The sequence below is a fragment of the Perca flavescens genome, chromosome 9, assembly GCF_004354835.1.
Source record: "Perca flavescens isolate YP-PL-M2 chromosome 9, PFLA_1.0, whole genome shotgun sequence".
Lineage (NCBI taxonomy): Eukaryota > Metazoa > Chordata > Actinopteri > Perciformes > Percidae > Perca > Perca flavescens.
Window position 1 is genome coordinate 35658530 of NC_041339.1, and position 12681 is coordinate 35671210.

At 42.0% G+C, this 12681-nt stretch overlaps 1 protein-coding gene across 1 annotated transcript in view; it reads right to left on the reverse strand.

Moving 5' to 3' along the window:
- Window positions 1-12681, reverse strand: part of trmt1l (tRNA methyltransferase 1-like) — a 35787-nt gene that overhangs the window by 20766 nt on the left and 2340 nt on the right. The window contains exons 2-7 of the mRNA XM_028587464.1: window positions 12282-12389; window positions 8788-8850; window positions 7487-7600; window positions 6145-6209; window positions 3400-3556; window positions 2892-3012 (exon numbers count right to left, since the gene is read on the reverse strand). Coding sequence (XP_028443265.1) covers window positions 2892-3012; window positions 3400-3556; window positions 6145-6209; window positions 7487-7600; window positions 8788-8850; window positions 12282-12389 — 628 coding nt within the window. The remainder of the gene's footprint in view (window positions 1-2891; window positions 3013-3399; window positions 3557-6144; window positions 6210-7486; window positions 7601-8787; window positions 8851-12281; window positions 12390-12681) is intronic.

Consider the following 12681-nt stretch of genomic DNA (forward strand, 5'->3'; position numbering starts at 1 on the left):
ACTATTGAGACTTTTTTTATGCGATAAATTAACTGTGTAGAGTTTGAATATGGGCAGTTTTACAAGCGTTGATGGCCAACTGCACATTTTCTCCGATGTTGTCAGAAGCTTCAGTCTGACGGGACAGCCAGCTGGTGGCGGCCGGGATCGCCTCCCTGCTGGCCGGCCAGTGATGCTCACAGACACCGCTGTTGGCTGGAAGTCTGAAAAAGTAGCCTACACGGGCCGTACAAAAGGCCTTCAGTCAGGAGTTTCTACTGTTGCTTAATTAAATATAACTTCAAAAGAGAGAAGTTGTCTGAGTCGTGTTTTAAACAGACACACCTGGGGCGAAGTTGGGAACCAGAATCAGCTTTAAATCCAGTCCTAATCTAGTCCTCACTAACACGGGCCCAGTTATAGTAACTACATGGAAACTTCACGGTTGTTGCATGAAATGTGGTTTGTGTTTAGCATACATCATCATTTTCTATCATGTGAAACAAGACCCAGCCTAGTGATGAATCTGCAGACAGATGATTAACAGTGAGCTCCTCAGCAGTAAGCTCCCCCTGCTGCTCATAAGGGGCCTCTGCACCCCTTTGGTTTCAGACCCTCCCACCAGCCTTTGGGCCACGCCTCCTCATTTACTTTGACATGTGTCAAGTCCAAATGAAAAGGCAATGTTAAATGGAAATTCAAAAGCCAAATATTAAATTCAAAAGCCAAAGCCAAATGGAAAATTTAAAAAATAATAATATTTTTAATTTGATCTCGCTTTGTTTTCCCTTTGGACTTTCAATTTCTCTTTGGACTTTCAATTTGAATTATGAATAAATATTTCCTCCATAGGGGGGGGGGGGACCAACCAAACTAAACGGGAATGAGGGAGGAATAACACCACTGAATAACACTTCTTGCATCTGATGCTTGCGTTTTACTATCAGTAGCCGATATCCCCGCTTGACATTAGAGGAAGGAATCCGACGCTGTGATTGGTCGAACTCTTCTTTTACATCAAGAGTGAGATGGCTACTGCCATGCTACTGCACGTCAACGAGTGAACTCACAGCAGTCACCTGATTTTTGCGTAGTTTAAAGTGATAAATCACCGTATTTTGATGTCAAAATGCGTAAATGCGTACAGGTTGGCAGGTGTGTCTTCTTATATCTCGTAGTCTCAGTAACGTGACAATCTGCTGGAAACAGGTTGATTATAAATCACTAAACTAGTTGTGACAGCACCGTTTGGCTTGGTTTTTAATGCAGTTAACATAGTTTGTTACTTACCTAGTTTATGACAAATGGTTTCGGCTGTGCTTCCTAACATGATGTCATTGTGCTAACCGAGCACTGATAGCCTTTACAACAGAGCCGCTTCCCGTGTTAGATCAGGTTTCATTACTCTGTTGATTTGGGTTTGTCGCTGTGTGCTCGTGGTGGAAAATGAATGTAAACAAAGTGGCGTGCAGGTCGCCTCAAGGCCAGGCTAATGGATGTCCCTCTAGTGGACAGAACGTGTAACAACAACCACATGCTTGTAGGGGCATCGACAATGCATAAGCCGGAGTAGTGTAGAACATATTTAACAGGCTGCATTTTGAGCATTAAATATTTGAATATTATTCGAATATTACAAAAAATGTCAAATGGAATTTGAATAGTATTATAGAGGAAGATTGACAGCTCTAACACAAACACGCACACGCATGTATACACACACACAAACTGTTAACAGAAATCTGCATATAAACACACACATACACACACACACACACACACACACACACACACACACACACACACACACACACACGTATACACAAACAGACGCTTGTTTTTTTCAATTAAAAAAGCTATTTCCCCACACTTGTTTTGTCTCTTTTGGGGATTTTGTCTCTTTTTCGTTCGGTTTCCTTTGTGGTTGTTAAGCACCTAAACCTAAACCTCAGGATGGCAGGGAAAAACCTGCAAGTAAATGAGAAAACATGGCTAGGGTGTGTGTGTGTGTGTGTGTGTGTGTGTGCGGGGAGTGTGTGTGTGTGTGTGTGAGCGTGGGGAGTGTGTGTGTATGTATGTGTGTGAGCATGGGGAGTGTGTGCGTGTGTGTGCATGCGTGGGGAGTGTGTGTGTGTGCGTGCATCCATGGGGAGTGTGTGTGTCTGGAGTATGTGTGTGGAGTGTGTGTGTGTGTGTGTGTGTGTGGAGTGTGTGTATGTATGTGTGTGTGTGTGTGAGTGGGGAGTGTGTGTGTGTGTGCGCGCACGCGTGCGTGGGGTGTGTGTGTTCGTGGGGCGTGTGTGTGTGTGTGTGTGTGTGGGGAGTGTGTGTGTGTGTGTGTGTGTGTGTGTGTGTGTGTGTGGTGCGTGTGTGTGCGTGGGGAGTGTGTGTGCGTGTGTGTGCGGGGGAGGTGTGTGTGTGTGTGTGCGTGAGCGTTGGGAGTGTGTGTGCGTGTGTGTGCGTGGGGAGTGTGTGCGTGAGCGTTGGGAGTGTGTGTGTGTGTGTGTGTGTGTGTGTGTGGGGAGTGTGTGTGTGTGAGCGTGGAGAGTGTGTGCGTGTGTGTGCATGAGCGTGGGGAGTGTGTGTGTGTGCGTGCATGCATGGGGAGTGTGTGTGTGTGTGGAGTGTGTGTGTATGTATGTGTGTGTGTGTGTGTGTGTGTGAGTGGGGTGTGTGTGTGTGTGTTCGTGGGGCGTGTATGTGTGTGTGTGTGTGTGCGTGCGTGCGTGCGTGGAGTGTGTGTGTGTGTGTGCATGGGGAGTGTGTGCGTGAGCGTTGGGAGTGTGTGTGTGTGTGTGTTCGTGGGGCGTGTGTGTGTGTGTGTGGGAGTGTGTGTGTGTGTGTGTGTGTGTGTGTGTGTGTACATAGAGATATAGTATATTTGTAAGAAGTGGTCTGGTGCGTGTGCCGACCTGTTGGTCTTCATCTTGCGGTTGAAGTAGGTGTCGCTCTTCTGCGGCGTGGTGTGGTTCGGGAGGAGCTGAACGTTGGTTCCCAGTTCTTTCATGATTTCATACGCCTGGCCAGATGGAGCTGCCGACACATTTAACACTTCAAAAATCACACAGAAAGATCATCACGGATTCATTAACTTGTTGTTAAGCAAAGGGTGGCTACTTTAAAGAATCTAAAATATAAGACATGTTTTCAGTTATTTCACATTTTTTTGTTAAGTACATAATTCCATATGTGTTCATTCATAGTTTTGATGCCTTCAGTGAGAATCTACAATGTAAATGGTCATGAAAATAAAGAAACACATTGAATGAGAAGGTGTGTCCAAACTTTTGGCCTGTACTGTACGTCATTTTAACATTCTAGATATGACAGAAAATACAGAAGAAAACAACCACCAGGTCTCCTTTAATAAACCACATCGCCCCAGGACTCCCCACCGAGCTGGTGTCAGGTGTTTATTACCCGGCTCGTCAAACGGCACGTCTGAGCTCCCGGAGTAGCTGGCCTCCGTCTCTCCTTTGTTGACGTGTCGCTTCAGGTGGCTGACCATGTCCGTCTTACGGGCGATGGTGACCGAGCACACCACGCAGTGGTAGTGGGCCACGTGTCTCCCCGAGGCCTGGACACACAAATACCAGCGAGGGGAAAACAACATTTTAGGGCTGTAAGAAGAAAAGAGAAGACCTGCAGCTACATTACTGGATTGTGTGCGCGGCAGGAGGACTAAGGGAAGGACAGACACTAACTTCTTTTCCTAAACCCAAACCATCCGCTGTATACGGTTCTCAAAATGTGTACAGTATGAACAAGAATTTCAAAACTCCGCACCAAAATGATTTATTTATATTGGCTGCCTGCACGTGCACTTTCCCTGGCCTCATGGCTGCAACTTGCGCTCTCTTCATCTACTCTATAACATCAAAAGGGGACACAAAGGTTGTATTTTTTGTAATTATATTATTTTATACTATTATAGTATTTCACCCCAGACTGTTGCGTCCCTCAGCTGTGATGCCACCCCGTTGTCTCCCGACGGGGATGGGGGCTTTTATTTTGGACACGAGGAGGACTTTGGGAACGTATTGGAAGTGGGTCTCAGGCAGAGTGCCCTGGACCATCTGCCGGACCGGGAGCTGGCCGCAGGACGACTCAATCACCATGAACAGATTTTAATGTTCTATCAGACTAAAACTACCGTATTTTTCGGACTATAAGTCGTCGCTCCGGAGTAGAAGTCGCATCAGTCAAAAAATGCGTCATGAAGAGAAAAAAAACATATATAAGTCGCACCGGACTATAAGTCGCATTTATTTAGATTATAAATACAAGAGTTATTCAACTACACAATAGCACACAGAACAATACGCTGAATACGGTAGGTGTCCGGTATGTTACCGTAACACATTAACAGTTATTGAACTATACAATAGCACACAGAACAACTAGCTAGCAGGGCGTGGAGCATGGATGGATTAAAAGGCGTGGAGACGTAGCTGCACCGTGAACGAGCCCCTCCCGACTCCTTCCTCCAGCTCTGGCCATCTAGCTTTCAGCCCACGATTAGCCGATTAGCTTTCTTTGTTTTCTTCATTGCAGTAAGAGTCGCCTTTTCTCCAGTCTCCCTCACAAGTTTCTCCCTCATTTCAAACTCTTTCTGCTGCTCGATTACCGTTTTCGGGGCTGCATATTTTACTACCTGCAGTTTGTCATCTCTTTTCTTTCTCAGTTGTCTTTAGGAGCAGCGTTCTAGTTGTCACAAGCCTAGAGCGCCCTCTCGCGGCTGTAGACGGTAATGTTTTCAGTATGAATTAACATGTAAAAACATGTTAAATTATATATATTTTGATATATAAGTCGCACCTGACTATAAGTCGCAGGACCAGCCAAAGTAGGAAAAAAAAGGCCAACTTATAGTCCGGAAAATACGGTACTCGAGAGTCTGCTCTTGAGACTTTGCTCTAATTTTCGGGACAATTAGGGCAGGATTCGGGATTCGGGACAACTGCTTGGATTTCGGGACTGTCCCGAATTTTTCGGGACGTCTGGTCACCCCATTTGATGACGTTTCTTTCATGAAAGCCGGCGACAAACCCGAATGAAACAAACTATTTTTGCGGCAATAATGTATGCAAAGATGCCAAGGAGACAACAAGATCTGAGAACTTCTGTCAGTTAGGGCCGAGACTCTGGACTGGATTTTAATTGCGCCTGAGTTGTCGTTTAATGTGGCTCGGGAAAGGGAAGTTTGGGGTGCCCTGCTGGAGCTGCTACTAATTTTTAAGTGTGTGAATAACCTTGCAGCAGAAATATTCTGTCAACTAGTAGCGAAACAAAAGAGCGGAATAAGATCTAGAGGCACAATAAGTGGTAACTGTATAGCAGCAAAAGGCAGAACTTGGTCAGACATCATTTTCAGTAAGAGGCATAAAACTGTGGAACGCTTTACCATTAGATATTATAACATTGACAGAACTCAAGGTTTTTAAATACACATTTAAAGCAATGGCTGAAACTGAAACAACTGTGTGAACACTGACTGTACAAGATACAACACAATTCATACAACCATAATTTTGACATATGCTAGCATGTACAGACATACTTTTGTGTTCTTGTATTGTTAAATGTGTTTAAACTCTGTTTTATAGTGATTTTTACATTCATTTAAGTCCATATTTTATTTCATGTATGGGATGTATTTATTGTATGTATTTTAATAGTTAAAATGTTTTATATTAATACTCTGTAATTTCTGTTTTAATTTTAAAAGCCTAACCAGGGACAGGGGTTGCAAATGGGTCATGGCTATAAACCTGTATGCATTGCATCTACTTTATATTCTTTATAAAGCAATGTTCTATGCATTTGTCCCTGTCAAATAAACATTAAATAAATAGATAAGATGGATGGAACAATATTTAGCAAACAGCGCTGTTGCTGCATCCTGAGCTTAGAGCTGCCCAAAACGATTGCGATTGGTTTGAAGAAATACCAACAAGCCCACTCACTCGGACATCTCTCCATTTGCGCATGAATAGGTCCTGAGCATGTCTGTGTGTATTTCAGGCCTGTGTGTGTAGTGATTTCTAACAAAAACAGAGTGTAAATTGTAATTTCCCAACTGGGGATCAATAAACAGTATAAATAAATGTATTAATTAATTAAATTAACTTGATCTGCAGAGCGTTTGTGTGTCACATTTCTCACCTGATCTCCACTGGAGCTGGGCTTCAGGTTCCTGCAGGGCAGGTGGCAGATGCACATCCTCTGGCCTGTTAAAGGTCAACAATTAGGAATTAGGATCTGATGATTTCCTGAGACCTAGATATCAGTAGATGTCACTTTCAAACATTTGGAAAGCATTATTTTTTTTAGCTTTGTTTACTTTTTCGGACATTCTACATTATCGGGGTGTAAATCACAAGTTTCATCACGACACAATACTTTGATTCTTTGGGCAACAATACGATATTTTCTCAAAACAAAGTCGGCCATTACATATATGATACGATATATCGATTTTTTATCATCATCGTACATTTTGACTCAAAGAATGCCTCTAAAAACCGAATAATACCAGAATAGCCCACATGTCTTAATCGCAAAATGCTATATTTGGAAAAAGGCCTTATTCTGAATATCAGGAATATGCTGTTTACATGACACATATCAAATTCAGAGTATTGTAATATTTGGAATAAAAGTAGAATATTTGTGTGTATGTAAACCTACTCATAGTCCCCGTGCAGAAAGCCAGCTCCATAAAGAAATGGTTTTCCCAGTTTGGTGTAGAAGAACTTGAATGGTCGGTAGGGATGCACCGAATCCAGGCTTCGCCCAAATATTGAGCTTTTTGACGGGGTTCTGGTTTCTGCTGAACCTCAGAATTTTTTTTCCACAAAACCGAACCCTACGCTTGCATAACGTGTACTACGCTGGTCGTTCTAATGACGGCGATGTTGATTACGGGAAGGGGTTTACGTAAGTGGAGCGTTCAATGCAGCAAGCTGAGAGAAAGTGGACATGGAACTGGTGAGCAGAAAACGTTGTTGTTTGTCAGTACTTTCAGTCAAAAGAAGGCCCTTCAAGTCCAGCTACATGTTCAATCTACTATGCTGACTGGTCTGGTGGTGGCGAGGACCCTAAACTATACACAACATGGCCGCTGTTACAACATCTGGTATCAAACATCCGAAAGAATACGAGTTGTGCACGAAGGAATCTCCAGACAGCAGCCAGAATGCAGCAACTTCATGTACGGCAAAGGAGGGACAGTCCCTGTTTACTTCATTCATGTGTTTACTGGGTTAATGGACTGAGGATGGGAGGAGGATTCGGTACTCAGGTTTCGGATTATGGCAGAATCTTCACCAGTGGATTCGGTATTTGTCCGAACCCCAAAAATCTGGATTCGCTGCATCCCTACTGGTCGGCAAAGAGCCCTGACCTCAACCAAATCCAACATCTGTAGGATGAAGTGGAACACCGACTGAGAGCCAGTCTTGCTGATCTCTAACAACCGTGTGTGTTCGGTGTTTAACGTTTCTACCTTCAAACTCCACGTAGACTTTCCAGTGGAGGTTCTGCAGGTGTCTGCGCAGCTTGTGGCTGTAGCAGGCTTTAAACTTCTCCTCGGGACACAGAGGACACGACTTCCGTCCCGCTGATCATCAGTGGAAACCAGAGGTGGAAAGAGTACAAAAATATAAGGTCCCTTGGCATGAAAAATTCACCTTATGAGTTGTTTTTTTTAACATTAATATGAGTTCCCCCCAGCCTGCCTATGGTCCCCCAAGGCTAGAAATTGTGATCGGTGTAAACCGAGCCCTGGGTATAAAAATGCACAAACAATATTCTGCAGCTGTAAAAGTCAAGGTGGACTCTAATGGTTCGTCTATGTCATCTGATTTATTATATATGAACCCTACAGCAGTGTTTCTCAAATGGGGGTACTTGTCCCCCTAAGGGTCCTCTGGAGGACTGCAGGGGGTACGTGTCCCCCCTAGGGGTCCTCTGGAGGACTGCAGGAAAGGACTTTTGCAAAATGTTTTTCAGTTCCAAGGCTGTAGTTTGTCGCTTTTTTCAAAGTTTTTGACCTATTATTGCCTTTCTTCATCACTTTTTTCTACTCTCTTTTTTTCTTCGAAGTTTGTTGTCTCTTTTTCCAAATTTTTGTCACTTTTTTTTCAAAGTTTTGTTTGCTTATTTTAATTTTTTGTCACTTTTGTTACCCCTAGTCAGATTCAGATTCACTTTATTAGCCATTTGCAGTGTAACCCGCATTGGAAAAAATGTGCAAGTAGCTCAAAGTGCAAAGTCAACACATAAGAAGACACAACATAAAAACAGAAACAAAGCCACATGAAACCTCAATATTAAAATGCTCAATATTAAAATACTGTACAATAAAATCCATACATAAATTTAAAGTATATCAAATTTAGTGTTGCCTTCCTTCTTTCTACTGTTTTTTTTCTAAGTATTTATTACTATTTTCGACCTATTCTTGCCTTCCTTCCTTCTTTCTAACGTCTTTTTCCAAGTTTTTGCCACCTTTTTCCATCATCATTTCAATGTTTTCCAGGTCCAACACTGTTCTTTAGTAAATCTATCGCTCACATCGCTGTACTCTTCCTCTTTATAGAGACTTTGTTTTCCTACCAAAAATGATTTGCGCTGGTCACTGCTTAGGGGGTACATGGCTTAAAAAAAAAAAAAAAAAACTGTTCAAAGGGGGAACATTATTGAAAAAAGCTTAAGAACCTGTGGTCTATGTCATCTGATTAATTTAATCAAAATAAAAACAAAAGAAAAGAGGATGATGAAGATTTCCCGCAGAAGTGAACTTACCACCATTCAGGTCCACCAGCACCTCGAGGCCTTCCAGTTTAGTTTGGATGGAGATGTGTCTCTCTGTGTGAAGAAAGCGAAGAGATGTTTAAAAAAACATCTGTAAAGTTGTAGTCCATGTCATTGAAGGTTCCTCTGCAGCCCCCCTCACTCTGACATCTCTCCATGTGTGCATGTACCGGTACGGAGCATTTAGAGATGAATGATTTGGGGGAGGGAAAAAAATCTAATTGCAATTTTCCTGCCAGATATTAAGATCAGGGTTCCTACAGGTTTCACAAAGTCAAATTCAAGACCTTTTAAGACCTTTTTAAGACCATTATGAATGAAATTTAAGAACCTATATCACAACATCAAAAGTCAGATGTCCGGAAACATTGTCTGAAACAATTCCCCGATTTCTTCATTGGCATTATAAGACTGGTTTCTAGATTGGCTGCAATATAAGTTGATGTTTGGTCTCATTTGTAGTCCTAATACAGCAAATTATAGGCTATATTTGGACTAGTGAATGAAAGAACTACAACACGACAGAATAAAAAATAATGATTCTAAAGCGCAGCGGGAACTTTTCACTGAGCATTAAAGGTAGCGTTACATTGACGTAGGAATATTATTTAAGACCTAGAACACAATACTTCAACAAATTTAAGAGTTTTTAAAAGGCCCTGCGGAAACCCTGTAAGATTACGATTTGATTTGCAATATTTTTTTAGCTACATATTGCACCTTCTACGATCCTGTTAAATTAAGTAACAAAAAAATAAGTGAAAGATCCCCTGAAAATAGGACATTAGTGTAAACTATCTGTGATATGTAACATTATTCCAACACTTCTCCTATGAAAAATTTCAGTCGATTAATTGCAGTCTTCACGCATTCTTTTAAATCGCGATTTCAATTTGAAAACGATTCATCATTCAGCCCTACTGAGCATGTATCTGTATTTCAGGCCTGTGTGTAATGTGCATTCTAATACGCCTTACGCCAGATGTCCGTTACCTTCCTCTGTCTCTGTGTTGGCGTTCTAACCTCCGGTGGAGTTATGAGGACTATGGTTAACTGCTCCTCAGATCTCTGCAGGTAGAGTTGGTCTAGACCACACTATAATTTACAAGTCCCAACAATTGATAAGATCATATGATAGGTTTGGTATGTGTGAATCTATTATGAGTTTGGGCACAACTGTCACACAGAGGAATTGGAGCCTGGAATGTGAGAATCTATTAGGAGTGTAAGAGCCAATTAGTGCTCTTGGTATAAATAGGAAGCAATCTTTGGTTCCTCAGGTGTAACCGGGAAGCACATACAGTTTTTGACCACGCACACGCATACACACACCCACCAACGCCACACAAACATACACAAGCAGTAATTTGTCTGGAAACCAACGAATTTCTCATGGAAATAAATTAAACCAATGGCGTTAACTGCAAATATGACTTGGACTTTCATTGATCAAAAAGGTAAAAAGTGCGTCAATTACTCTACCCGTAGACGAGCACCTCAGGGGCTTAAAGCTTGGGTTTAGCCTCAACAAGGAGCATCGGCCATAAAAGGTGTAGTTTAAGAGTAAACTGTTCCAACTGAAATAGTTGTCTCATGCTGTGTATGCACAAAAAAAAAAAAAAAAAGAGTTTAAAAAAGGTATTCATTCTGATGTACATGTTGGTCATCCTTAAGTAGACACGTCTGTATGCTCATGGTTGTCTCAGTGTCATGAAAGTTTGTTCACTGTTTAAATAAAGCCGCACTTGATTTACAATCATCGGACCGGTCGTCATCTTTGAGGTCTCCCGACATCATTTCTGAGTCATCACCCGATATCAATCAAATCTCATGAAAAGTTTTTTTTTTTTTTTTTATGAGTTATCCTACGAATGTCCAACAACACAAGTGATAAGTGTGCCTGCTGTGCAGAACCAGTTCAGGCAACAAAACTTCTTGGTAAGGTTTAGGAAAATGTCACGGTTTGGTATCAAAGAAGTACGTATTTGTCACGAAACGGTGACGTTTGCTTTCATACGGGACACGAGCAGCGGCCTCCTGGGTGAAAGTCCTGTGTTTGATACTCTAGATCGATTCCGCCTGATGTCCCAGATTTCTCCCGGATGTCTCTTACCTTCCTCTCTCTCTGTGTTGGCATTCTAACCTCCGGTGGATTTGTGAGGACTATGGTTAACTGTTTCTCAGATCTCTGCAGGGTAAATCCAGGCAGCTAGCTAGACTATCTGTCCAATCGGAGTTTTCTGTTGCACGACTAAAACTACTTTTAAACGTACACACGTTCCACCAAAACAAGTTCCTTCCAGAGGCTATTTAGCAGAGGCAGTGTACAGTCCCTGCAGAAAAACAAAATTATGCGATTGCATAATTCAACGCATAATCAGCCAAAGTACGCATATTTATGCGGGGGGGCTAATCCCCGCATTCTCGTTGCAAAAAGTCCCATAATATATCTTAGCAGAAAGTTGAACAAGTTCACTTTTTGTTTTCTTTTTCATCAAACCGCAATTTTGCAAGTTCCCGCAATTTCATCGGATAAAATTGCATAAATATCCCGCATCGCATTTTTTAAGAAAACGTGCCGCATAATCAAGGATTTTTGCCCGCAACAATCCCAAAAAAACTCCAAATTTTTCTGGAAGGACTGAGTGTGGCTCCGTCCGGCACTTTTGATTGATTGTTTAAAGAAATGCCAATAAACCAGAGCACGTTGTTTGCCCATTCACAGGAATGCTGTGAATGCTTCCTCCACAGCGCTGTGGAGGAAGGTCTGGCAATGTGAGACTAATGTGTGTTCGAACAACAGAGTGGAATAAATTGTAATTTCCCTTGCCGGATAAATAAAGTATAAATTATCATCATTATTATTAAAGTCAGTGAGTACAGACGGTACGAAGCCATCGCTGATGTCAATGGATAAATACAGTACAGGCCAAAAGTTTGGACACACCTTCTCATTCAATGCGTTTCCTTTTTATTTTCATGACTATTTACATTGTAGATTCTCACTAAAGGCATCAAAACTATGAATGAACACATATGGAATTATGTACTTAACAAAAAAAGTGTGAAATAACTGAAAACATGTCTTATATTTTAGATTCTTCAAAGTAGCCACCCTTTGCTTTTTTTATTAATAAGGGAAATAATTCCACTAATTAACCCTGACAAAGCACACCTGTGAAGGTAAAACCATTTCAGGTGACTACCTCATGAAGCTCATTGAGAGAACACCAAGGGTTTGCAGAGTTATCAAAAAAAGCAAAGGGTGGCTACTTTGAAGAATCTAAAATATAAGACATGTTTTCAGTTATTTCACACTTTTTTGTTAAGTACATAATTCCATATGTGTTCATTCATCGTTTTGATGCCTTCAGTGAGAATCTACAATGTAAATAGTCATGAAAATAAAGGAAACACATTGAATGAGAAGGTGTGTCCAAACTTTTGGCCTGTACTGTACGCAGAAACAGCTTTTATTAAATCACCGGTAGTTGTGGTTGAAGGCCTGGCATCGCCGTCTTCAGCAGCTTCAGTCTTCACCGGCTGTTCGGCAGCTTGGTCGCCGGCTGGCGGTGAATCTCCGTCATCTCCACCTTCCCAGACAGAGGCACATAATCCCCGTTTCACTTTACAGATTTACAATCCCAGACAGACACACAGACTTTACAGATTCAGACAGATCAGTGGGAGCAGGTCTGTCATAAACACACAGACTAATGTGTGGCGGTGCGCCTCACTATCAACATTTTTGTAACGCTATTTAAAAACACGTTTAGCTGCATTTCCTTAACCTGCTCTCCTCCATCTCTCTGTCACTTACACACACACACACACACACACACACACAGTCTCCATAAAAGGAGAGAAGATGGCTGGCGAAATCCA